Here is a 26232-nt window from a genome sequence, read left to right as displayed (position 1 = left end):
TGTAGGGCACGGCTGCTTTACAGCACGGGTGGAGTGCGCGGGGGTAGGGACAAGGAACAGGGAGAGGTCTTCTGTATGTTTATTCCCCGCAGAGTCAGCGACAGAAATACACTGAATTAAAGGCCTCCACTGATTTCCAAACTGCGGAGGTGCCTGGGGAGGATACAGTCTTTAGGCAGTTGGGAGAAACTGAGGGTGGAACACAAGGCGGGGAATCCATTGTTTAAACCAATAGGGGATTAGAGGGGAGGAGGACAACTTAAACAAACCAATAGAGTTTCAAAGCATCCCAAATGGACAGGGAAGTTTCTAGAGAAAGGGGCAGGATTGGGGAGGGATTGACATTGAATGGGAGGAGGAACAGGGAACAAAAGGGCAGGACTTTGGGGAGATGGACAAGTAGGGGAAAGCCAACAACACGGGGGGGGGGGGGGGGGCGGGGGGGGAAGGAACAACCCATTGGCAATAAAATGTGGTATAACAATACCAAATAAGGGGGTGTCATAAAACTGACTACTAGGACCGCATTACAATCAAAAACATGCACTGCAACAGGGAAGCTCTCAGTCAGGGCTGTGTTGAGTGCTTCCAAATCCTTTCCAGCATCAATAGAACGTCAAACTTGCCCTTATCCCATGCAAACAGAGTGTTCCCCAACAGCAAACCATTCCAAGGTCCTCTGAGAAATATGTATTTTATGATTGGCTTTTTGCTAATATAGCAGCCATAGAACACTGCAATTTGTCAGAGAAAAAGAATGTATTGCTCTCCTAGCAGAAGAAACTAACTTCTTCCTGCGTCGCTCAGCCCTCAGGAAGCCGGTTAGGATTAAGAGGGAGAAGTTGACGAGGACCAGACAAAATCCTGTGTTTGAATGGAAGTTATGCATCATATACGAGATGCACAAATATGCAACAGGTTATTGTTTTTAAGGGTTAATCCTCTGTTAATGTCTGTCCTTTTTCGGGCTTATGCTGCCCAGAAAATAGGTACCCAGATGTCTGTAACTCTATCATTCTATTGTCTCCTATTGTCCTAATCCAAATTGTCCAAAATTTTTAGCACTCTAATGATATTGCTATTTTTATAACCAATTTATTAAAAATAAAGTTTTACAATTTTACAAACAAGTGATTGCCATTTTTCACACCCCTCCTGGGAATCAGGAACACGTGTGGTGGGGCCGGCTGCACCTGTGGGAGCAATGGGGAGCATCAGCCCGTGCTGTGCTGCTCTGCTGAGCTGGCAGCATGGTGGATGCGAGCAGGACGTTCTCCGTTTGCCCCAGAGCTGGGGCCTGCAGGCACCTTGCCGCCCCTTGGCACAGGCTGTGCCACCCAACAAAGCCCAGCAGGCCGGGAGGAGAGCCCGGGGGCAGCGCAGCTGCTTGGGCAGTGGCTGCTTGGAGGGACACGGGCCAAAGCCATCCGTGAGCAGCCACTGCCAGCCCTGGCCCTCCCTGCCCCGTGACAGCTCCCCCAGCCCCAGGGAACTGACTGACAAAAACTCCACAGCCAGCAAAGAGATTGTCCCAGTGATTGTCTGCTGCTCTTCTTCCCTGCAGTTGGTCTCAGAAACAGCCCTCACACTGCTCTAAATGCCCACCCATGGGCTGACCAGCCCCTATGCTTTTCCAGTCTGCTCTCAGAAATTTTGCAACAAATCCACCAATAAATTCCAGGTTAACTCTGGGAATTGCACTCTACAGTTTGCTTCATTTTTTCCCAATCCCTGGAATTTCCTGTATATACTAATTGTCTTAATGACCTCTGATTCTTTTCAGTGTTTTTTTTTTTTTGTATTGAGACAGATGAAACAGCCTTATTGGTTTTAGTATTGGCAGGTCTGGTTTTTTTCTTAGCAAGGTGGTTTACTTATTATCTACATGTAACCATAGTTTTACTTATGGTATTTTTTTCCCCAATTACTTTGACAATCTGTCATTCACTTCTTAGTCAATGTTCCATATATGAACAATTTTGAATCTCTTTTTATAGAAATATAAAGATCTCAGAAACCTGTCTTTTTAATTTTGATGACACTCTTTCTCCTGATTCCCAGCTTTTACAATGATCCTTTTTCAAACATCCCTGAGGATAGGTAGAGTTACTTGGGAAATACTTGGCTTAACCTGGGAATGCATTATTACTTTTAGTGCTATAAACCTACATTGCTTCAAGCTTCACAGCCACAGTCATGATTTGTGGCTCAAGGCATGGATGCCTGTCTGAATTAAAACAATGTTTGTGAGGCAGCTGAAGAGCTTAGACCTCAGAGATTGAAATTCCTGGGAGGAGGAGGAGGAGGAAAAAAGGATAAAATCATGTTTCAAAGGGTTTTTTTTCACTTCTAGTATGCCAGAAATATGGTAGACTACACGTGTCTTCAAGTGTCATTTAATTCCAGAACAACTCTCTACAATGCCAGTCACCAGGCCAAATTACTCAAGACTTTGCAACCTAATGCATCAGCTTTAGTTCTAGTGACAGGTAGGCCTTAATTCCTGTCCGATTAGAGCAAATCCACAAAACAATCTTGCCTCTGTGTGAATGGCAAGAAGAATTTGCTTGTGAACAGGTGAATATGTCCCACTCAATCATGAACAAAATTTGCCTTGACTTGGAAGCAAGTAGACAAGGAGCAATGCAGGATTTGAGTTTCATTCAGTGATAAATGGGGCAAGAAGTTGTAGCAAATTCCCTGTTTTGCAGAACACAAGTACTGATACAGCCAATAATGCACCCACATGAAGGGATCTTCAGGACATTCCTTTATTTCTTAACTAGGAATGGGCAGCAAAATGCTGGCATTTATCTGAGCTACAGCAGTGTTCCTCCCCTGTTTCTCCTTGAGCACACTGTCTGTTGTTTGCAGACTTCACTGCCCAGACCATGAATGCTCTCAGGGCCAATTGCTAAAGGACCCAACTACCAAAATACAGGTGCCACATAATCACCCCAGCACTAATCCAGCACTGCTTTGATAGTGCCCAGGAACACAGAATGGCTTGGCTTGGAAGGGACATTTAAAGGCCATCTAGTCCAATGCGCTGCACTGAGCAGGGACACCTTTAAGTAGGTCAGGTTGCTCAGAGCATGAGCTTGAATGTTTGCAGGGATGGATGTCCACCTCTCTGGGCAACCTGTGTCAGGCTTTCAAACCCTACAGTGAAAGAATGGGTTTCTTTTGTCCAGTCTGAATGGACCGTCTTTTGGACTAAAACCATTCCCCCTCGCTCTGCTCACAAAAGGCTCTACTACAAGTTCTGTCCCATCTCTTTTACAAGCCCCCTTCAGGTACTGAAAGGCAGCAATCAGGTCTCCCTTGAGTCTGCTCTCTTCCAGGCTGAACGCCACCAGCTCTCCCAGCCTGTCTCCAAAGCAGAAGGGCTCCAGCCCTCAGAGCATTTTGTCCCTCCTCTGGACTAGATCCAACAGGACCATGGCCTTCCTGTGTGGGGAGCCCAGAGCTGGATGCAGTACTCTGTCGTGGTAGAGATGGAGACAGTACAAAGCAACACACTCCGTTTCCAGAAGGCTTCAAACCCTGTTTTTATTCTAGCATGCATGCTTGTTCTACATTCTTACAAAGCTCATAAGTTTGCACTTTACTCACTGGTCATGAGAGACAAGCAAAGTGCTTCTTGGAATAGGCAGTTCCAGATTTATCTTATTTATCCTTCTTTCTTTCTTGGTTTCTATGTCAACAACCTTGGTAGGGATTCTTTCAGGGCTAAACATGGATCCTCTTATCAAACTTCTCAATGACTCACAGAGGTCCCTGTAAAACCTCTTCCACAGTACTCCAGGTGGGGTCTCACCAGAGCAGAGGGGTGGAATCACCTCCTTCAAGCTGCTGGGCACTCTCCTTTGGATGCACATGGCTGGCTCATGTGCAGCCTCTCATCTTGCAGCACCCCCAAGTCCTTCTTGGCAGGGCTGCTCTCCATCCCTTCATGGCCCAGCCTGTGAGATCAGCTGGGCTGGGACTGTGTCACAGCCCTTGGACAGAGCAGCTCCCTGCCAAAGAAGGCAGATCCCAGTGCCCACACAACTCCACCCTGGCCATGAGGTCACAGCAGGCTCTGAGGTCACAGAGGTGCCAGAGCCCCGTGGTTGCACCGCAGCACAAGGAGTGAGCAGTCAGTGCTTGAGCACAGCTGTTGCGGCAGCAGCAGCGGCAGTGGCAGCAGTGGTGCTGACATTGGCACAGCGGTGTCAGGACAGCGGAGGCAGCAAGCGCTGCGGGACTGGCAGAGGGCAAGGCACCATGGCCCTTGCTCTGCGCCTCTTCCTCCTGCTCCTCCTGGCCGTGGCCCTGCCTGCCAGGGCTGCCCATGCTGCTCCGCTGCAAGCGCGGGGAGCAGGTGAGCCGGCAGCCTGGCTCCCCTTTCCCGGGACAGCGCTCCCTGCTCCCCGGGAAGCGCTGGGGATGGTTTTCCCCAGGGTATTTAGGGAGGGTTTCCACTGGGGGCGGGAGAGAGCGCCCATGGGCCCTGGGCTGACCGGGGATGTGTCACAGGGCCTGCAAAGAGGGTGGAGAGTGACCAGGAGCCAGCCCAGAGCTCCCCAGGCCCCTGTGCAGTTTGGGCTTGTGCATTCACATGTGGCTCCCACAGCCTTACATGGCCCCCTTGCAGTGCCCATTTACTGTAAGCAGTGGGGGATCCCAGCACACCATGGAAATGACCTGGTCTTTGCCCTCTTCTAGACTGGGACCATAAGATGGCTTATATGGAAAAGCTGGTGAATGACAATATGAAGACTCTAGGGCATGGTGGAGGCAAGTTCTCTGTGTTCCTTTCCTGAAAAATAATCAGTGTCCAAGTGGCAAGGGCTCAGTCATGAGCCCTGTCCCTTAACACAATCTCTGGCTTTAAAGAATCTGGAAATCTTGCCCTGCTCCCTTCTGTGATCCCACAGGATCGCTGTCAGTGGGAGGAAGGATCATTTAGCTGTCCATCCTCCTCCCGTGTTCAATGCCAGTGTGTCCTTCTGTGTGCTCTGTGCAGCCACAGAGAAGAGCAGAGAGGGAAGGGGCCGGGCCCAGGGCTGTGCCCCGGGGCTGAGCCTTTCTCAGCTCCTTTGCCGGCCCCAGGGAGCCTGAGCTGCTCCTGCTGCCACTGCCAAGCCCTGGCCCTGCCTGGGGCTGGGTTTGGAGCTGCAGCAGCTCCAGGGAGTCCTTTCTGCCCCGACTGCCCCACAAGGGGCTCCTTCCATCCCAGTGTGGGGCCACTGCAGGCACGAGGTGCCCCTGGCCCTGCTCCTGAGTGGAAGGCAGAGCTGCGGGAGTGCCTTGGAGGGCACCAATCACGCAGGTGCTCTCACTGCCACTTGGGCCTGAAGGAGAAATGGAACTTCCCATTAAGGTCCTCCTAAATGGAAGAACCGAGACATAGGAGACATGAAATCCTTGGAGGCAGCAAAACATCTGGAGCAGATGCTGAATGACCTGGAGAGACGCCGTGGTGGGTGCATTTCCCTCTGCCTTGTCATGGGGCTCAGCAGCCGGGGGCTTTGGCTGCACATCTGGACACGCCGTGCCCGGCACAGCGGGAAGGGATCCATGGCAGCCTCACTGCCCCGCTGCTGCTTCCACGCCCTGCAGGGCTGTTTGCCAGCCTGGCCTGGCTGCAGCTTCTCCCCAGCCTCTGCAGGAAGGCATTTGGCATCAGTTCACAGGCAGCCCAAACTGCACCACGAGCCATAGATGCCCTGAGATCCCCTGCAATTTCCTAATCTCCAGTCAGATCAGGTGTAGGGGCTTTTTCAGTCAGGGAGGGCCCTGGCCCAGCCCCAATAACCTGGCCATTTTCCTGATCCTTATCCACGACTTGACAAGTATTGTCTCCTGAAGTTGCCACCTCCTGCAATGGTTCCATCTGACCCAGCTGTCCTTTTTCCTTTCTCAAGCGATGGAGCAAAAGTCCATGCAGGTGGGGCCATATCCTGTAGGAAGCAATGGCTTTCTGCCAGCCACTGATGCAGGAAAGGAGAAGATGCCAGACATGGGCACAGGTACAGGAGATAATTGCTCCACCAGGCGCAGCCCTTGGTGGGGCTCTGTGGCGTCAGCTCTTTTCCCCAGGGCCTGCCCTTGCCCAGCCCGGCAGCAGCCAAAGCTGGAGGAGCCTCTGGAGCTCGTCCACAGCCCTGGGGAAAGAGGACCCGTGCACCAACATCGCTCCCTCTGCAGCTGCTCTGGAGCTGGCTCTGAGTGCCCAGAGGCCCAAGGCACAGGAGCAGCCCTGAGCGGGAGCCCTGCCGCCAGCCCAGGGCCAGAGCCAGCCTTGGCTCCCGACTGGGCAGGGGATGCACTGGCTCCTGAAAGGGCCTGACTCTGTGCCCTGGGGCTGGGGGAGCTGTCACGGGGCAGGGAGGGCCAGGGCTGGCAGTGGCTGCTCAGGGATGGCTTTGGCCCGTGTCCCTCCAAGCAGCCACTGCCCAAGCAGCTGCGCTGCCCCCGGGCTCTCCTCTCGGCCTGCTGGGCTTTGTTGGGTGGCACAGCCTGTGCCAAGGGGCGGCAAGGTGCCTGCAGGCCCCAGCTCTGGGGGAAACCAGGAACGTCCTGCCCGCATCCACCGTGCTGCCAGCTCAGTAGTGCAGCACAGCACGGGCTGACGCTCCTCATTGCTCCCACAGAAGTGCTTGGCATGTCAGACACAAACGCCCAGAATCCACGGAAAACACCTAGAATTATCTGCCCCCAGGACGTGCGCAGGTCCTGCATGATAGGCACGGTAGTGACACTGTTCACTGTGCCAATTTCCGTGGGACTGTGCTATGCTGGGTTCCGGTTGTGGAAGGGAAAGAAACGGTAAGTGTTGGCCCATCTCTACCCTCTAGCTTCTTTATAGGCTGCACATAGTCAAGAACATTCAGGGAACAGAAATGCTGCTGTGGAGTTGTGGCCAGTCCATGGTTGTCCAACTAACTCTGCTGAGGGTCCTGCTGCTGCTCAGAGCTTTCATTGGCCTCCTAATTGCTGGGCCTTGTCCTGGGGTGCCCGCTGGGGCTGCAGCCAGTGCTGGCTCCCACTGAGGCTGCCTGGCCCAGAGCAGCCCCGGGGACACAGGGCAGAGGCAAAGCACGGTGGGGAGGAGAAAGAGCAGGGACGAGATTGCCCTTGAAAGGCAGAGGTGCTCTGGGGCCCACTCCTGGCCACGGAGCCTGCCCAGAGCTGTGTCCTGCTCGCCGGGGCCTTGAGGGGCAGCTGTGCAGCTGGGCCAAGCTGTGCCAGCAGCTCCAGCCGTGCTGGGGAGCCTTGCCAGCTCTGGGCCCTGCTGTGCAGGAGGCTCCCTGTGTGCCACTGGCACCTGGGCCCTCAGCCACCTCCTCTCTCCACAGTCGCGCTGCCGCCGCTCCAGCATCTCGGCCGAGAAGGCGTGCCTCTCCCTCTCCCCCAGAGAGCCCAGAGACCGTCGCCTTTGACAGCTCTCACCCGAGGCCTCGGCAGCAGGAGTTGCCCAAGAAAGCAGAGCACCAGCCCTCCGTGCCTCCCCCACGGCCCCCCAGCCCGGCCTTGAAGCGGAAGCCTCCCGAGATCCCCCCACCTCCACCCCTCCCGAGCCCGCCGCCCTGGTCCAACTAGGACTGCAACTGGGCTAGCCTCGCAGGGCTTGGGCCACCAACAGCTTGGGCACCTGCCCTCCTCTACAATCTCTACAATTAGCCCGTGTTACCTACGGGCAACAGCCAGAGTCCGTTTTCATACTCTTGGACCTTCAACAGGAAGGGCTGAAGATTCTTCCCATGCCCTTTCTCATCCTTTACCTCTTTCATTTTCATACAGTTGGGTGCTCGTTGCATCTCTTAAAGACTTTATTAGCACTGCATGTTTTGCCTTACCTGTCAAGGGAAAAAAAATAAAAAAATTCTTCAGTTCTGATTTCATTTTTAGTGCGATTTGGCCGCTCACATTTTGAGGAATTAATTTTCCACGATACTTCTTCCCTTTTTCCTTACTATCCATAAAAAGTTCATCTGGACATAAAAATCACCAGCATTACTGAGATTTACCTCAAAGCCCAGAGGGGAATCTAGCACCAAATATTCTTCCTCTGCACTGCACAACAAGAAATATTCAGAAGAATATTCACTGGCAGCTGAGGCTCGTGGAACTCCCAGAATACTGAGCCTGCAGAGGAGGCACACAGCCCTGGCAGTGGCTGAGGGGACTTCTCCTCACAGACTCCTCTGAAAGTGTGTCACTCCAGGAGGAGAAAGCCTTTAAACCTGTGCCTTACCTTCTTCCTGTGCTAAAATGTAAGGTTCCTCCTGAGCTACAAACAATTCTCCATTCCTCAACAAAGCTACTCATGTTCGTGACTTATCTTAAAGAGCAAAAGCAAATGCGGTCAGAAATTTCTCATCAAAGCCTGTTTGCAGAGAAACGCCACCATATGTGAGAAAATAGTTCTTAGCATCAGCTCAGTCAAACAAAAGGCAACCCTGAACTGAGCAGCGCTTTAAGTGAACTTGAATTCTCTTTCCTCACCTATCAGCCGGGTTGGTTTGCTCTTTTTTATCCTAGAGAGAACATTAGAACAATTTGCTCTTGGCAGGACTCCTTGCATGGCTCCCAAACTTGTAGCTGCTCACCACGCCTTACCTGGGCTCTTAATGCAGCCTGTTAGCAGCACCTCACTTTGCCACCCTGTTCAGCCCTTGGGCACGGCTGGTGCCACGGTCCCCGCCTGGCTCGTGGCATGTCCCTGCTGCTGGAGGAGCTCTACTGGTGCTGCCGCTTGCATTCAACAACGCCGGTCCTACCCCCCAGCCAGAGACAGACTAAAGTCACTGCTTTGGGCAGCTCGTGTGAACGAGTTTAACAGTTACTCACCTCTATCCCAGACCTCTTAAAACCCACCCAGCAAGATCATAAAGTCACCTCATCTACAGAGGTGAGCAGGTCTGAGCGAACAGAAGGTCGGCTTTCACGCACATTGGGGTTTTAATTTAGTGGAAGCACTAACTCGGTTCACAAGCCTGACTTGTCAAAGCGGATTGTGCGATGCTATTGTGTTGCTTGTGTTAAAGAGAAACCGGAAGGGAGAAATGAGTTAAGAAATGAGAAACACTCTTGGGGCGCAGGCTTGGCAGATAAACGGGGAAGGATAGCACCCGGCCGCTTTGCCGGAATCCCTGTTCGTGCAGGTCAAAGGCGGACGCGGCTCCGCTGCGGGGCGAGCCGGGCGCTCGGCGAGCGGCGCTGGAGCGTCGGCGGCCCCGCCCCGCCCGTCCCGCCCCGCCGCGGGCCGGGGCCGAGCGCTCGGCCAGGCTGGAGCTCAGGATGCTCGGGCAGCGCCGCGGGCCGGGCGGGCGTGATGGAGCCGCCTGAGGGCTGGGACCCCTACGGGCGGCCGGCCCGGCGCACGCAGTGGCTGGTCAGCGCCCTCGCCTACCACTACGGGCTGGACCGCGGCGTAGAGAACGAGATCGTCGTGCTGGCCACCGGCCTGGACCAGTACCTGCAGGAGATTTTCCACCACTTGGACTGCGACGGTTCGGGCCGCATCCCCGGCGAGGACTTCCGCACGCTGTGCCAGGTGCTGGGGCTGGAGGAGGCGGCGGAGCCCGAGGAGTGCGCGGGGCTGTGGGACGGGCTGTCGGCCGAGCTCACCTTCCGCCAGTTCCACGCGCGGCTCTGCGGCCACTTCAGCACCCGCGCGGGGCCGCGGCTGCCGCTGGGCCGGGAGAGCGAGCACATCGAGACCCAGATCCGCCTGCGCAGCCCCCGCCGCCGCCGCCGCACCGACCCCGCCGGGCGCGGAGCCGCGGGCAGCGCCGAGCGGCGGCCGCCGGGGCCCTGCTCCCGAGAGTGCTGCGAGGAGATCGCGGCGCTGGAGCAGGCCGAGGACCGCATCGCCAGGCTGGAGGAGGAGAACGGCAGCCTGCGGGAGCTGGTGGAGGACATGCGCGCCGCCCTGCAGAGCAGCGATGCGCGGTGCCTGGCGCTGCAGGTGAGTCCGGGCCGGCCTCCGCACCGGCCTCCCGGGGGCGGCGCGGCTGCCCCGAGTGCTTCAGGAGAGATGCTGGGAGAGTCAGTGTTTATAACCCCTCCGCTGCCGCACTGAGACCGAAGCTGCTCCTTCGTCCTCGGCATTACCTTTTTAGCAAAGTTCACTTACAGGGAGGCCTTAAGGAGAAATGTATGGCACCGGTGTACCATTAAATATAGCTGTGAGGAGCACTCTTGTTAAAAGTGTAGCGGAGTTCAGCTTAACAAACCCACGCGTACAAGACTGCTGCTTCTTCTATTGCACGAGCAGTCAGGATGTGCTGATACCATATGCTGGGTGTATGGTATCAGCACATCCTACTGGCGTTTTCCTGAAGTGAGAAAGAACTTTTGCATTCCCACCTGCACAAGCAGAAGCAGTGTCTCTGTCGGAAGTGCCTATAAGAAATACTAGAAGGATGTTTTCCTCAGAGTGTGGTCACGAGCGTTCAGAGTTTGAGCCAGTGCTGCAGGCAGCCTGATGAATAGTGTGGGGCTTCTCTGCACAGCCCCATTAATTCCAGGGCTGGATTCTGCTGGTTCTGGTGGACTGGCTCGAGTGACACACATACATGCTTAACAGCAGTTAAATTCCTCTGGCATGAAATAGCTTGGAACAGGCAGAGCAGGGAAGGGCAGCAGGGACCCATTGTTCTGGCAGGTCTCACCAGGTGTGATTTTATACTAACACAGCACTCCCAGAACTCTGCTCCACCTGTGACACTTCCACTTGCAGTAGATGACTGTTGTCTTCACAATGTCCAGCAAGGCAGGTCAGAGACACTTTTACCATTTTCATCTAAAAAAGGGAAAGGAAATCAGCAGCAAACACGAAGTCATCAGTCCCAGTAGTCCCAGGAAGAATGAAAATGACAAAGAGGAGAGCTCCAGAGCCCCCAGCTTCTCCCTGCTCTCTTCCTCTGAACACAACTTCATTGGAAATATCTTTTTCAGCAGACTGCCTCACTCCTGAGTATAGACCATAGTAATGACACGAAAGCTACACAGAAACTTGTGCAATAACATGATAAGTGTGTAGATTGAAAATTAAATGCATAGCTAGATATTAAAAATTACTTTCCAGAGATTGTTTCCTTGTCTCTGTATTTGGCAAAGGTCAAGTAGCTTTAGTTGCTGATCAGCTCTATGTGATTGAAAAAAACCAAACCAACAAAGCAGAATCCAGCCACTTTCAGTCTTCATTAAAACCCATCAATTTCTCCCTGCTTTGTGCTCCTGGTCATTACAGGTGGGACTGCGGAAGAGCCATGCCAGCCATACAGGAGAAGGTCCCTGCTTCATAGGGAGGAAGAGACCATTAACACAGAAGCACTCCCAGAACAGGTGCCTCCAAAATGTCCTGGAGGAAATGGAGCTCATGCGGAGCTCCAGGGATGGGCAGATTGAAGAAGCCATCAGGTTCAGTCAGGAGCTGGAGAAGGAGCTGAAGAGCTCTCAGGAAGCTCTGGTCAGCCTGGAAGATTGCAACCGTAACCTGAAGAGGGAGCAGGCAGAGATGAGGAGGAAGTTGGAAGAGGCCAGACACGCTGTCCTCAACAGTCTTGGCAAAGTGAAGGAGCTGGAAGCGAGAGCTAAGGAGGTGCCACATCTGCAAATACACATCCAGCAGCTGGAATCACAACTGCAGCACTACAGGTAGGTTGGAGTCTGACAAAAAGTGCCTATAAAATCACAGTGTTGGGGCACAAGTGAGTTGGAGAATCTCTGGTGGAGGCTTATTAGACGTCTCCAAAACACCTTGTAAAATCTGGCCAGAGGGAAATTAGAAGCTGCTCATCCATTTTCCTTATGGGGGTCTTTAGGAGATCTGGGAGTCTTCCAGGCCAAAGTCATGGTGCGGATCTACAGAGAGCTGAAGTTACTCCTCAGACACACAACAAGCATGGTAATGCTTCAGGAAAGCCCCAACACAAACTGCTGACAGTCCTTCAGAAACCATTTCCAACACACTTACTTTTCTCGCTGCCTTTCCTGGTCCTTAGGTGCCATCCCAAGCCAGCTGTAATCAGATGGCTGACTCTCCATTCTGTATAAAAGCTCTTCAGCCTGTTCTAGGAACTGGGGAAAAGCACACCAGGACAACTTCTGGCCAGTGGTTTGAAACTTGCTGTGACTTTATTGCTTCTCCACTGAGAGAACAGGTAATAGAGGAGAGAAGCTGAAATGTTCCTAAACCCACAAAATAACAGAGTGGGAGTCTCAAACAAAAAACACCAGCCAACTGAACCCCACTTTTGTAATAGCATAAACAAATCCTTCCAGAAGTCAGAAAGTTGGTCACAAATTTAATGGTCCACTGCTTTTGTTACTTTTGTATCTCAGACCAAACTTGGACTCACTGGTGGGTATTAAGTGTTAGTCATTTCTGCCCAAGTTTCAGACTGATCTATGGAATAAAATCTAGTTTATATTTTCACTGACCCAAAGCAAAACCAGGATTTCTAGACATATTTTTGCTTACACTACTAAATCTAGTATTTTAATAAATTGCATCTTCTGAAGTCCTTGCTCTTCCTAAACTCACACTTCCTCTGTTTGCTTATAAGAAGAATTCATCGTGAGTTATTTGTGGCATCCTAGCTATTGTAGTGTTTTATGAAGTGAGGAAATTCTAAAAATAACCATTTTACCCAGTGTCTTTCTGTCAGCATTGTGTATGGTAATACAGGCATGGTTGCAGAAGATCAAAGAAAATAGAAACATTTCTTTAAACATCTATAGGATTAAAAAACCACTGCGAGGGCACGTAATGTTCAAGGTGACTGTCAGGGGTCTCTGGATGAATGACACAACTCCTGGTGCTAAAAGGAATCTCACAGCTTGTCAGGGCTCTCACCTTCTCCTTGGCATGAGCACCAAAGATTTAAGATGGGTTCTTGTCCTGTGGAATTGCTTTTCCAAAGTACAATGAAGGATAAAAAAGATCACCTTGATACAGATGAAAGGCAATAAACAATGTCCACTGGCCTTGCAGAGCAGGAACTTCACGGGTTACATCAAAACAAAGACTGTGAGTTTAGAAATGTAAATTATATGTTCCTTGTAAGATAACCTTCATTTGCAATACTTATTTTTAAATTGCATGCTAATTTAAAGTGAGTGTCAAGCTCAGGAATGGTGCTGAACTGACCATTTGGGAACTACACCCCTTTTTTAGCCCTGTAGCACACCTAGCAAAGGCCCAGGCCAGCTTCCACCCTTTGAGATTCTCTGTTGGCCGCAAAGCACCTGCACCTCCCCATCCAGTGAAACATCTCTCGGTGTAAACAGTTTAACTTAGAGGTGCATCATGATAATTGGGACTTGCATGCCTGGGCTCATATTCCATAACCCATGGAATCCCATCACTCCACGTGTTCCCAGAGTGGCACAGAGGTGGTGAATAAGCATTGCAGAGCTGTGTGTTAGGCTGGGGAAAGGGTTCAGCAGCAGCTCTGCCCCACACAGCCTTGGCTGTCCCAGCTTGTCCCACTCCCTCTGCTCGCTCACACTGGTGCTCAGGCAGCCCAAACGCCTCCTGCTCGAGAGAATCACCTTCTCCTGACGTGCAGGAGCCCACATCCATGGGTGTGGCTCGGGTGAGCTGCTGGGAGTGCTTGGTGAGGGGAAGAGATGGGTTGGCTGAGGCGTGGAGAGGGAGGGACAGCTGGGAATCCACAGGGTTCTGTCTGTCACTTGGCAAGTGTCACTTGTCCTGTTGGTTAAGTCAGGTTGTGTTTCAGTTGCTGTTACCTGTACTGTTAAAGTCTGCCTGTGTTTCAGTCACCTTTCCAGTGAGCAGTTTTCTCTCCTGCCAGCTGCCACACAGAGTTTGTGAGCAGGGTCTGGATTTGGCAAGAGCTAATGCTGCAGGGTAGGGCTGGAGAGGAATGGGGGGCATTTGGGTGTTCTGCAGAAGGCACTGACAATTGCAGATATCTCTGGCTTGCTGAGCCACAGGTTTCCTCCAGCTGAAGTCCAATTTCTTCCAGAGAGGATCATATTCAAGAATGAGTCCAATCTATGAGCTTTACACACTGCTCCTGTTTATAGATTCATATTGATCAAGGAAATGCTTTCTTCTTTTAGGTTCAGATTTTAAAAGCTCTTTTAGCATCTAAATCCCTCTTCTAGACCTTCATCTGAGACCTACTTGCAATCACTTAGATCTGAAATCCCAACCGTGACCTTAAGTTATAATCCCTAATGCAGGAAACAACAGTTTGTATTTAGTCAAGAAAGTGTTTAAGTACCTGCAAGTGATTAAATGTTGTCCTAAACTGGAGTGTGTAATTATAATCACCTATTCTTGATTTCATATTCCAGATTCATATTCGTGCAATCTGTATGACTTAAACATGAACTTTTTCTGAGTGCACAGGTTCCTGTGCCAGGGTTTGAACTGCCCCTGTCACATCACTGCCTTCCTAAACCAGCCTGGTTGGCCAAATTCTTTTCTTCAGGTGCCCATCCTGATCTTCCTACTCTGATGAATGTCTCAGGTTTCTGTCTGGACTATCTTTCAGCTTTACTTTTCAAATCCCTGTCAAATTAGTGAGTCAGCTCAACTTTAAAGGTAGATCTCAATAAATTCCTTCCTGAAGAGCTTGAGTTCAGTTCATTTCAGAGGAAAAAGACATCACAAGAAATTGTATACTTACTATGGGTATTGTATCAAAAGGGTTTCATTGCCAGTGCCTGATGACAGGAGAGTTTAGGAAGTCAGGCAAGTCCCATTTTTATGCAGTGCCCAGGGAGTTATTCCCAGAGAACAAATCATTAACCACTATTCCCTGAACACCCTTTTTGTCCCCCACTAAGTTCTGCTGCAGAACAAGGTGACACCATCCATGTATTCTAAGAAAATCTCATTATTTCTAAGCATTATTTCTAAAAATACCACACATTAAAATATTACTGCAGTAAAAATATCACATCTGCTGCTTCTTTCACTCATTGAGCCATTTGCCCTGTCAGAAAAGGAAATTGGATTGGTTTGACATGAATTGTTCTTGCCAAATATGAGTTGGCTTTGTTTTCTATACTAGATTGGAGGTGGCTTAGAAATTGATTACCTAATAAAGTGTCCATATTCTTTTTTCTCTTTAGGAGCACTGGCGGGAATAAAATGATTTAACAAACATGGTTTTCATCCCAGTGTAAGGAATAAAAGGAAAGGTCATTTAGAATTTAAATAAACTTCATAATATAGATGTTGACAGATGGTTTATGTTGCTGCATTAGTCAGCAGCACAGTAATTACATAGGTCAGTGAAAGAGGTCATAAAATACCAAAAATGCTTCCCATATGCATGGTCTGTCTCCCAAATTACTTAATTATCCATCAGCATTTCTATGTGTTAATGAGTAGGAATCCTTTTGGCATGGAATGCAGAGAAGTTTGTTTCCGCCTCTCATATTTTCCTGTAAATATGATGACTGAGGCCTCTAGTATAATTTTCTGTATTTATTTATTTCATCAGTGTCAATTTTTCTAAAAAGTTGTGCTTTAGGTTATTTTATACTGAAAGCAGTTCAGTTTTTGTTCTCTTTCAGGAGGCAGTGCCCTGATCTTTTCAATAATTTCTCAGGTTATCATTCACTCTGTAAAATATAACAAGACGGACCAAACAAGTCCAAATCAATAATCCAAGAACAGGAGAGAAATAGGGAAATATTCCATACAGGATCAGCTCAATTAAGTGTAGGGGGAAAAAAAGGAAGGAATGTTTTTTTAATTCCCATAGGAAGGAAACATTCATACACAATAAAAGGTGTCTATAGTAGGTTATTTCCAGTCAGAATGATAATGGTTTCTATTTAGGCAGCCTAGAACTGTTCTTCTAGTTAAAAAAATAGACAGTAAAGAAAATTAGGACAATTTTTGATTGACTATTGTCATCAATACCAGCTCTTTGCTGTTGGCAGGTGAGGGACATCTTGGCAATTTGTTCCAGGTGGCACCAAATTTGAGAGGAGGCTGGGGTGTGCATGTGCTGGACAGATGTGCAGGTGAGAAAGAAATCCTTGGACAGGAGCAGGGAGCAGGGACTGATGGCACTCAGGAACTGAGCTCAGAGAGTGAAATGAAATGTTAAATTTGCAGAGCCTCATCTGTGAAAACACTCAGATTCTTCTGGACGAACTGATGTCATTTTATTTTCTAACTTTGCCTGGAGCTGATATTGTTTTCTGCTGAAGAGTGTAAGAAGTTTTGTATTTCAGAGAAGTCTGCCAAAAACCACAGAGCTTCAAGGTTTGGAAGAAGTGAGCTGTAGCAGGTGAATATATTCCCATCACACAAAGCTTAGACTACTTGTCATCAAAGAATCATGAGCTAAGTAAGCAAACCAGATTACTCTCATTGGGGACACTTTAAAGCAGCATTTTGATTTCACAAAAGGGGATAATGGAAGTTATTGTTATTTATAGAAGGGCGAACTGTGCAGAGCAATTTAAATAGATTAATTTGGTAGTGTAGAAAATGTACAACATCTCTTTCTGTGGAAGGGCTACTTTTATTTCAAATGCAAGAGTCTTTCAAAGCTTTCCATAATAATAATAGCAAAGCCTTGACTTCAAATCCAATCACATAATTGCAAGTTGACTTATCCCGAAGGGGCTGCAACATCTACCCCCAGTGTGCCGCAACACTGGAAGTGCAGCCACTTCCCTGCCTTTTTCCATGCTGGGTTCTTGTTTGCAGTGTTTATTCTGGGGAGGCTTTCCCTGGCTTCTCCCTAAATCCTCCTTTTATCTGCCTGGCCGTGTTTCTGTGTGGCAGTGAATGGGTGGCGGCTCAGTGGCAGTGCCACACACAGGGACACCCGCCTGTCCCCTTGTGACAGCGTTCACAGGGGTACGAGGATGAGGGAAGAGATGAGGATCTGACTCCATGTTTCAGAAGGCTGATTTATTATTTTATGATATATATTATATTAAAACTATACTAAAAGAATAGAAGAAAGGATTTCACCAGAAGGCTGGCTAAGAATAGAAAAAGAAAGATAACAAAGGCTCTGTGTCAGACTCTCTGTCCAAGCCAGCTGACTGTGATTGGCCATTAATTAGAAACAACCCCATGAGACCAATCACAGATGCACCTATTGCATTCCACAGCAGCAGATAACCATTGCTTACATTTTGTTCCTGAGGCTTCTCAGCTTCTGAGGAAAAAAAAAAAATCCTAAGGAAAGGATTTTTCACAAAAGATGTCTGCGACATCCCCTCCTGGCTCTGTGTGCTGGCCCTGCTGGAGCTGGAGCTGTCCCCCAGCTCATCCCTTTCTGGGGATGGAGGGGTGGCAGTGCCCTGCCAGCCCTGCTGCAGCACAGGGACAGAGCCACAGCCCAGCTGGTTCCGTCACCTGTCCCCAGCTGCCTTGCACAGCTGCCTCCCCCGCCCACCCTTCTGTGCGTGATTTGCATCGTGCTCACCCCTCCCACACCAGAGGGATTCGTTTTTGCCAAGGGAATGAGCAGTCAGGGTTTCTGCAGCTTTTCTTCCCTGAGTTAGTGCCTGGAAGTTCAGGCAGAGTTTGGTGACAGGTGTGCACATCCCTCCTTCATCTGCCACCCCGACTTTGTCCAGTCCCCCCAGTGCTCCGCTCACAGCACCAACTTTCTGGGTGATCAACAGATTATCCATCTTGTCCTATCCCCTCCCAAAAAAAGGACTGATTTCACACACAATCATCACTTTAAAGAAAAACCTTCCCCCCCTACCCCTTTCAAACCCAACCCCTGGAGTCCCCATGAGAGGCTGTGACCCTCAGAAAGCAGAGCTCCCAGTCCAGAGTCACTGGTTTGGGGTTACAGCAAGAACCAGCACCAGCCATGTCCTGGATCCTAACCAGCCCCCAGCCCCCCTGTAAATCCCCTCGGGTTCCTCAGCACACTGCCAGGAGCAGAGGCACCCAGGGGTGGCCTGTCAAGCAGCATTTAAACCTGCCTGGACTCTCAGGAGGCTGGGGCTGAGCTAATAAATGTCACTGATGTGAGGAAATACAGGGCAGGCAGCTCCTGCACTCCAGTGACACAAAGCAGTTACTCAGCAGCCCTGCAAATATTTGTTCTGTTTGGGACTCCTGCTCAATCACTGCCCATGTTTGCTGTGCTGTCCCCTGCCCTTCATCCTCCTGGGTGTCCTTTCAACTTTGTCAGTGTCTCATCTGCCTGCTTAGCAGCATGATTAAAATCCAGTCTGATATTTGCCTCTCTCATGCCTGGCTGAGGTTATCCTCTCTGTGGGACTCAGCACGTTTCCCTGGACCTGCCTGAGAATCTGAACCTCAGCTATTCAGAACTGCAGCCCATGAAAAAACCTAGAGAAAACTGCAGTCACATCCCAAGGAAAGTGAAAAAAAAAAAAAAAACAAACCAGAAAAAAAAAGATAGAAAAGGATGTCCTGCGTTATAAGTAAAACTTGGGTTAAATGGATCTTACAGATTCGTGTCCTGAGATAATCCCAGACTGGAAATTCAAAGACTGAGGTTGTGGTGGGGAGAAGGAGCTGGTCAATGTATCTGCTTCAGTCCTTTATTACAGAAAAGAGATATCCAGGTCTACCTAATTCCTCCTCCCCTCTGGCAGGGAATCTTTAAGACCACCTAAAGATCTGAAGATTAAGGTTCCTTCCAACCCAAACCACTCTCTAATTCTATGCTATTTTCACAATTCCAGATGTGAAACCTGATCTGTGTGCTCAAGTCAAGCAGCCTGAAAGTTTAAAATGCATCAAGAGACTGGCTTTAGCTCAGAGACCATTCATGGTCTCTGAAAAAAGGAATTTTTATACATTTTTATAGCTTTTTAGAATACCCATCTGAAAATTTGGCAAATTCTGATAAAAATGAATAGGTATGTGTGGTCTTCAGGGATCACAAAGATAAAGCTCAATGTCAGACATTGAAAACATAAAGCATGGGCTGAAGCTCAAGCATTATATATATATATTATATTGCAGATATCTGTAATCCAGGATTTGCCTGTGTTCTCTGTACCATTCCACAGAGGAATGTACTTCATAAAAAAAGAAATGGTTGCCCAATAAATGCCAAATGTAATCTTTGAGCATTAGTGTTGTGGGGTTGTTGGGGGGTCCCCAGGATGAGGTGAGAGATGAGAATGACTTGAGGTTTTTAGAAGGTTGATATATTATATGTTATGTTATGTTATGTTATGTTATGTTATGTTATGTTATGTTATGTTATGTTATGTTATATACTAAAACTATACTAAAGAAAGAGAAAGGATACAGACAGAAAGCTGGAAAAGAGTGAATAATAAAACGCATGACAGACTCAGGGTCCAACACAGCTGGCTGTGATTGGCCATTAATTAAAAACAATTCACATGCTGGGTAAACAGTTCTCCAAATCCCATTCCAAAGCACCAAAACATGGAGAGGCTGAGGCTTCTGTGACTGACTGTGGGTTGCAGTCCCTCCTTGTTTGAGGAGAAAACTGTTCCCTGAAGGCTGCCTGAGCCTGGAGTGCTAATTGCCACCACAGCAGCCATCACCCCTTGCAGGAGCAGAGTGTTGGGAGTCACATTTCAGTGGAAGGACCCCAAACCTTTCAATAAATCTCCAGAATCAAAACCAGGGCCTGTGCTTTGTTCTGTGCAGAACGTTTCAGGGAGGGTTCATGGTGTCCCATCAGTCGCAGCACTGACAGATCTGGTGCTCCCTGCACACCTGCTCTGCTTTCACTCCCTGTCCTGACTCCATCCCTGTCCTTGGAGCTCACCCAGCCCCAAAGCACCTGGGGCTGCGCAGGCTCAGCTCAGCCAAGATTAAAGCACAGCTTTGGAGGTTTAAGCCAAGCTCTGAGTGCCGCATTTTCACTCTGCTGGAGCTGCTAGACCTAAGCAGCACTGCTTGGCACAAAGGCAGAAATAGGAGCAGTCAGAGCAAAGCCAATGCTTGTGAAAACTGCAGAGGAGGAGGGTTTGCCACCTATTTCTGTGCCAGCAAACAGGCAAGAGTGGCATTTCCAACCAGGGTACGCCTGTGTCTTGTGGGGCACCACTGTTGTCACCCGTGAGCACCCCTGTCACTATCTGAATGACATTAATAAATCAAATTTCAAAGTACCACTTTAAGATACAAAGAAGAAATAAAATTAAATACCTCACTTTGGTTTCATGTTGAAGAGAGAATTTCCTTAGCTGCAAAATACTTTTTCCTCAGATTTCTAACTCAGCTAAATTAAAAAAAAAAAAAAGAAAATATTCAAACTGTTATAAGCAAAAGTTGTGAGAGAAGCTTGTCCTCAGTCTGATAGGTCTGTGTTTCCATTAATGAATGTACATGGGTCTGCTTAACTTCCAGTGCTGCTCCCCAGGGACAATTCCTTCAGCAGGGAAAAAAGAACAAGAAAACCAAGAATAAGGATGTTGTCTATTTATTTTGTCAGTAAAACTGTGTCTGTGCTTCTGGAGCCCTGACTGGGATGTGACAGGTTTTTCAGAAACTTTCCAGCTGTGAAATATTCCCACCACTGGCAGGATGTTCCTGGGTAAATGCACTGACTTGGAACAAAAGACCTTTCAGTGTAGCCAGGGGTTGGGATCTCTCAGAAAAGCTGTGATTAATCTCTCTACAGCAGAATTATACACCAGGTTTATTCCTGTCCTGGCAATCTTACACTGTGCTGCTTTCCTCCCTCTCCCCTTGTTCCTACCTGCTTTGCTCTCTTTGATTTGGGGGGTTTTGTTCATCATGATTTACAGTGTCCAAAGGATGCTTCAAATGCATTTAAAAATAGGAAACTTGAAAATTAAATAAGTATAAAGCTTTTGAAGTAAATACTGTGCAGGATGTGAATGATCTAAGCTTTGATTTCACATCAAAACCCCATCATTAAGGATCTAAGATCCTTAGAGTTTAGACCTGTACTGTTTATAAAATTGAGGAACTGTCAATCCCTAAGGCTTGGCACTTGTTCTGAAGTATTCAAAGTCATTTATGCTTAAATTGCAGTTCTCCAGCCTTACCAGTTAAGGCCCTGCTTCTGCAAGCAGCAATATCTTGCATCAAACAAGTGTTTTCTCCTAGATAGGGTGCACCTTGCTTGACTACTTCACTTTGGTTTCATGTTGAAGAGGCAGTTTCCTTAGTTGCAAAATATTTTTTCCTCGGATTTCTAATCTAACCAAACAAAAAAAGAAAGAAAAATATTCAAACTGTTACAAGGAAAAGTTGGGAGAGAAGCTGGTCCTTAGTTTGAAAGGTCTGTGTTTCCATTAATGAATGTACATGGCTCTGCTTAATTTCCAGTGCTTGCTTATAATCCAAATTACCTCTGTATCAAATGTTGTTGGTTTTAGAGCAGAAAATTATTAATGCTGGAAAGGCAGCATTCATTGCTTCCCCTTCCAAGCAGAGGGAGCTTTCCTGTGGCAGGTTCCCATGGAGCAGCTAAATTAATGGATCTCTGTTTCCTGAGGGAACTGTGACTCACAGAGCAGAAATCACCAGGAAGTAATTGATGCTTTGCTACCTCGTGTCCTCCAGCCAAGCCTTTAATTCTATTAATCCACATTTACCTGTCATTATATGCAGGAAACAAACAGCAAATAACCCCTAAACAGAGCAGTGACTCCATGGGCAGAGCCCACAAAGCACCCTGAGTTTGTCTGCCCAGGGCCTGGAAGGCAGAGCTGGATTCTTCCTTCTCTAAAGAAAGAAAAGAGAGCACAGGGGGATGAAGGAGCTGCCCTGCTCATTACCATGAGAAAGGAGCTGTCAAAGCATCTTCTTTCATCCTCCCTCCCTCCACTGCCTTTTTCTGACCCGAATGGAGCTGGAATCAGAGCCTGGGGTGAGGGACTGAGCTGCAGGGACACAGTGGGCTGGGGTGTCATTGGCACCCTGAGATGTGAAGGGGTGGGACTGTTTTCAAGCTAAGAAGGATTTATTGCTCAAACACCAGTCTCAGAGGCCAGGAGAGGAGCAAGCACTGGGCCATAGCTCAAGGGCAGTCACAAGTTCTTTGTTCCAAGGCAATACAGAACTTTCTAACCCAATGACAGCTGCCACAGGGTTTATTTTGCTTTTCTAACCCATCACCTTTACTCACTTCTGCTGCACTGTGGATACTTTTGTCCAATGGCTTCTGTCTCACATGCACACAAATGCTTCTGTTATAAATCTGAACTCTCAGCTCACTCCACACAACCCCAGCCCTACCCTACAAACCCTTCACCATCTCAGCAGTACAGCTGCTCACTTACTTAAGGCATATTCTTACAACTATAAAACCATAAGTTTATGATTTTTCTGCTTAATATTTGTGTATTGTATTTTTACATTAATCCAAGCTTCTCCCAAGGCTGCAGCTCAAACCCTTCAGTGTCTGTGGAAGTTTCTGTTTTTCCAATTCCCAGAAATAGGGATGGGCAGGGCAGGCAGCACAGCTCCTCTCTGGGCTCCTCCACTTCATGGGGCACAGGCTGCTGCACGGTGGGCAGAGAAATCCCCTTTTTCCAGGAGGGGAGGCTCCTGCATGGAGAGCACCACCAGCCAGGTGTGCATGTCACCTGTGCTCCAGCTGTCCTTGTCATGGGCACCTGAATCTCCTCAGGCAGCCTACAGAAAGGCTCAAAATAAAATTTAAATGGCTCGTTCGAATTGAGTTCAGTGTTATAGCAGCTCACAATGGGCAAGATGAATGTGGGCTGGGAGAGCTGCAGAAGTACAGAAGGAAACCAGGCACTGCATTGTTTTTAAGGCAGGTTTATGAACCATCCATCAGCTCAACATGCAGAGACCTGAGTTCACTTTCAGTAGTTTATTATTTTTAGTGAAGTTAAGCAAACCAATGCTTTTGGATTTTGGTTTGCTTTTTAACCAAGCTTAGAATGAAGGAAATTTTCAGTGACAAAAGTGCTCCCGGTACTCTGGGAATATATGCTGCCGTGCCAAGCTTTACAAAAATGCTTTATTTTTTCCATTACTTTATAAGTGAAACTGTAAACCCATGATCTGGCCCAGAATATAATATATAAAGTGCCAGGTCAGAGGTGAGTGCTATAAAACAGATGTAAAAAAGCTTATGTGGCTTAGATTGTGTATCCTTAAATTTAAAGGACTTCCCCTCCTTCCTTGACTAAACAAATTCATCTGCACACACTGGTAATGCATTTAGTGGATGAAGTTGTGCATTGTAAATACATTCTAGATTTCATGTTTTAGAAGATTATTTTGTGCTTAAAAAGCTGCACCCTGTCTGATGTTAAACCCCAGGATATTTCAGATTGCTTCTCTCTCATTAAACCCTGCAGAAGAGAGCATCCTTCGGAGATGAGTCTGAACCAATCTCTGCAGCTAAAAGCAGTGAAGTTCCAGCTCAGTAATTTGATTCAAGTCTCCACTAAAAGTGCATTTGAATCACAAAGCTTGGATTCAGATCAGAATATCCACTGGGAGGGAGATGGATACCTAACTTTGGGTTTATCCTAATTTCAACCACAGCTGGCAGTCTGGAAATCTGTTTAGTTTGGAGATTTCTGTATTTTAGTTGGAAAAAACTGCTTTATATCACATGGTAAGGAAAGCTATAATATTGTGATTATTTGAGTGAAATAGTACTGGAAATGAAGATTTTTATATTCCTCAGTTAGTCAAAATATGAAAAACCAGGATCAACTGTGAACAATTGCAGGATGATCCTGGGACACTGAGTGAGGGTGCTGGCAGGTACCAAATAAATGAAATCAGATTCATTTGGGGGGTGAAAAACAAAAAACTACCCCAAACAACACTTTCAGCTTCAGTGAAACAGACACAGTAATGAGAGTTTATTACAGCTGCTGAAAAATTACAGCTTTGAGCTTTATAACTCTAGGAATGTATCTGTTCAGTTATTAAGCTGTAGGAAGGAAAGCAAATAAGATACTAAAATGTATTACAAAGGGAACAGAGAACAGTACAAAGAATTATGCACATTCACAGAACACCTGTATCAGAACAAGGAAATTCATGATCTTCCACCAAAACCAATTAAACTAGAAGAGGCATAGAAAAGGCAAAAAGTGTGAAAAAAATGGATGGAAATTATTTTAGCCACATGCAGATGTGGAAGAGAGATAGCTTTGGAGATTTTCATGCAGAAGATGAATAGGGAGAATTGTTCAGTCTCTCAGCACAGGAGCTGTGAGTCAGCTCATGAAAGCAGAGGAAGGTTCAAAGCAGACAGAAAACAAAATTCTTCTCACCCAGTGGGTGCCACAAGCTTGGAGCACCTTCCTGCACAGTGCTGAGCTGGAGGAAATGTTACACAGATTAAACAAGCAACTAAAATATCAATTAAAAAACCCCCAACTACTTAGCAGGTGTTAAATAGAAAGATGACTCCACCTGAGTCACCATGGGAATTACTGAAATACTGCAGTGGAAGGCCAGGGGAGGACTAAGGATGCCCCAGATCCATGAAGAGCAGGGGAAGTGCATCTCTAGTATTGTCTTTGAGCCTTTAATACATATGAAATGACAAAATAAGAGTTAGGGTTTCTGACATCACCTTGGCTTCATCTGCAGGAGTCCAGGGTCACAGCTCTGGGAGTGAATCTCATCTCCATCTGTCACCTCAGAGCTCCCATGCTCTGAGCCCTGATTTACCCCAGACCACAGCTTTGGATGTTGTCCCTTCACATCAATTTCCCCTTCTAAAAAGTGATTTTAATCCACAGGAAAAGGCAGCTATTACCCACATCAGCCCCTGCTCCCACCATCACCTTTAAGATGACCTCCAGCTTAGAGATGCTGTTTCATTCTTCTGTAACACCCTCCTCATTCAGGTGCACAAACATCTCTGATAGCAGGAGATTAGCAGGATTTAGAATGGATTAACCGTTCCTCTGGCAAGGAGCATTTCTGAGCTACAGTGATAAATATTAGCTCCAATTTGGGAAAATCTCTGACTCGCAGCTCTAGCCCAAACTTCCCCGTTAGCAATCTCTCTCAGATTTCTTGCACACCCCTCCAAGCTTCTCCTTGTGGGACATAATGAGTAGGATACAGGATTAGGTGGCTGAAGAGCCCAGCCCAAATCCGGTGTGACAAAACCCTGCACAAGTCCCTGCCTTTAGGTCAGGCTTTCCCTTTCTGGCATTGTCCTGGCTGCAATCACTGGTTTAATCTCCTTTCAGGGCCCAGGAGCTCCTGCTGGGCTGGGAACCAGCACGGGCCATTCAATGGAGATGTCAGCCTTTGTGTGACAGACAGCCACACCAATATTGCAAGGAGCCTTTTCAGCCCTTCGTGCCAACAGCAAAATCTCATCTGAAAAGCCAGGCTTAGTGTTTCTGACATGCTGGCACAGCAAATATTTCCCCACATAATTGAAAAACATCATTTGTAAGAGTGTTGGCCCAGGGGTTCTCAACACAGGCTGGGATCTGGGGGCAAGCAGAGCATTCTCAGAATACTCTCTGTTTATCAGAAATAGATAAAATTTTAAATTTTATATTTAAATATATATTTTTGTATTATAATTTTATATTTAAATATATATTTTTATATCTTATTATAAAATATAAACCTATATTTAAATGTTATATTTGAATATATATTTATATATTATAAGATGGAATAAATATACTAATAATATTAATTAATGTTATATATTTATTATAAATATATTAATAATTTATAATAACTATATTATATATTATAATTACACTTTATAATAACTATTTTACAATAGTTATAATATAGCTATATTTAAATATTTATATTATATATTTATAATAAATAGTTATATATTTATAATGAATATATTAATCAATATATTTATTGCTTTTTTATAATATTTCTAATATTTCCATTCACTTGCCCTTAGTGCTGTCTGCTGCTGGCTGGCACAGACATACACTGGTATTTCTCTGTGCACATTTGCTCACTTCACTCCTGCTGCTTGGTATGTGCATGTATAACCAATATTAAAGCTTCTGTTCAATATGCTGTGTGATATCATTCACATCCAAGTGCCTCACCTCTCTCTGCCCATAAAAGGCAGCTCTAACTTGATTTCTCACACCCTGTTGGGACTGTCAGGGAGAGAAAATGGTGTTTTATAACCCTGGAAAGAGGGATTTTTCTTATTTCTAGTCCAGGTATTCTGAGATAGGAATACAACATTTTATCTCATTGGAAAAAGGAATGAAGTATTTATGGTGAGCCCTCTCTTCCTTTAAAACCCCTCTGAGGATATAAGAATAACCTGACTC

At 47.4% G+C, this 26232-nt stretch overlaps 1 protein-coding gene across 4 annotated transcripts in view; it reads left to right on the top strand.

Moving 5' to 3' along the window:
- The first annotated feature begins 9067 nt into the window (after positions 1 to 9067).
- Positions 9068 to 26232, top strand: part of EFCC1 (EF-hand and coiled-coil domain containing 1) — a 38929-nt gene continuing 21764 nt past the window's right edge. The window contains exons 1-2 of one of the 4 annotated variants that reach the window (XM_074550162.1): positions 9068 to 9961; positions 11249 to 11655. In XM_074550162.1, coding sequence (XP_074406263.1) covers positions 9326 to 9961; positions 11249 to 11655 — 1043 coding nt within the window. In that variant the 5' untranslated portion in view covers positions 9068 to 9325. The remainder of the gene's footprint in view (positions 9962 to 11248; positions 11656 to 26232) is intronic. The other 3 variants (XM_074550164.1, XR_012582259.1, XM_074550163.1) reach the window with 3 other exon arrangements.

The sequence above is a fragment of the Zonotrichia albicollis genome, chromosome 12 (assembly GCF_047830755.1).
Source record: "Zonotrichia albicollis isolate bZonAlb1 chromosome 12, bZonAlb1.hap1, whole genome shotgun sequence".
Lineage (NCBI taxonomy): Eukaryota > Metazoa > Chordata > Aves > Passeriformes > Passerellidae > Zonotrichia > Zonotrichia albicollis.
This window is presented reverse-complemented; position numbering and strand designations above follow the sequence as displayed.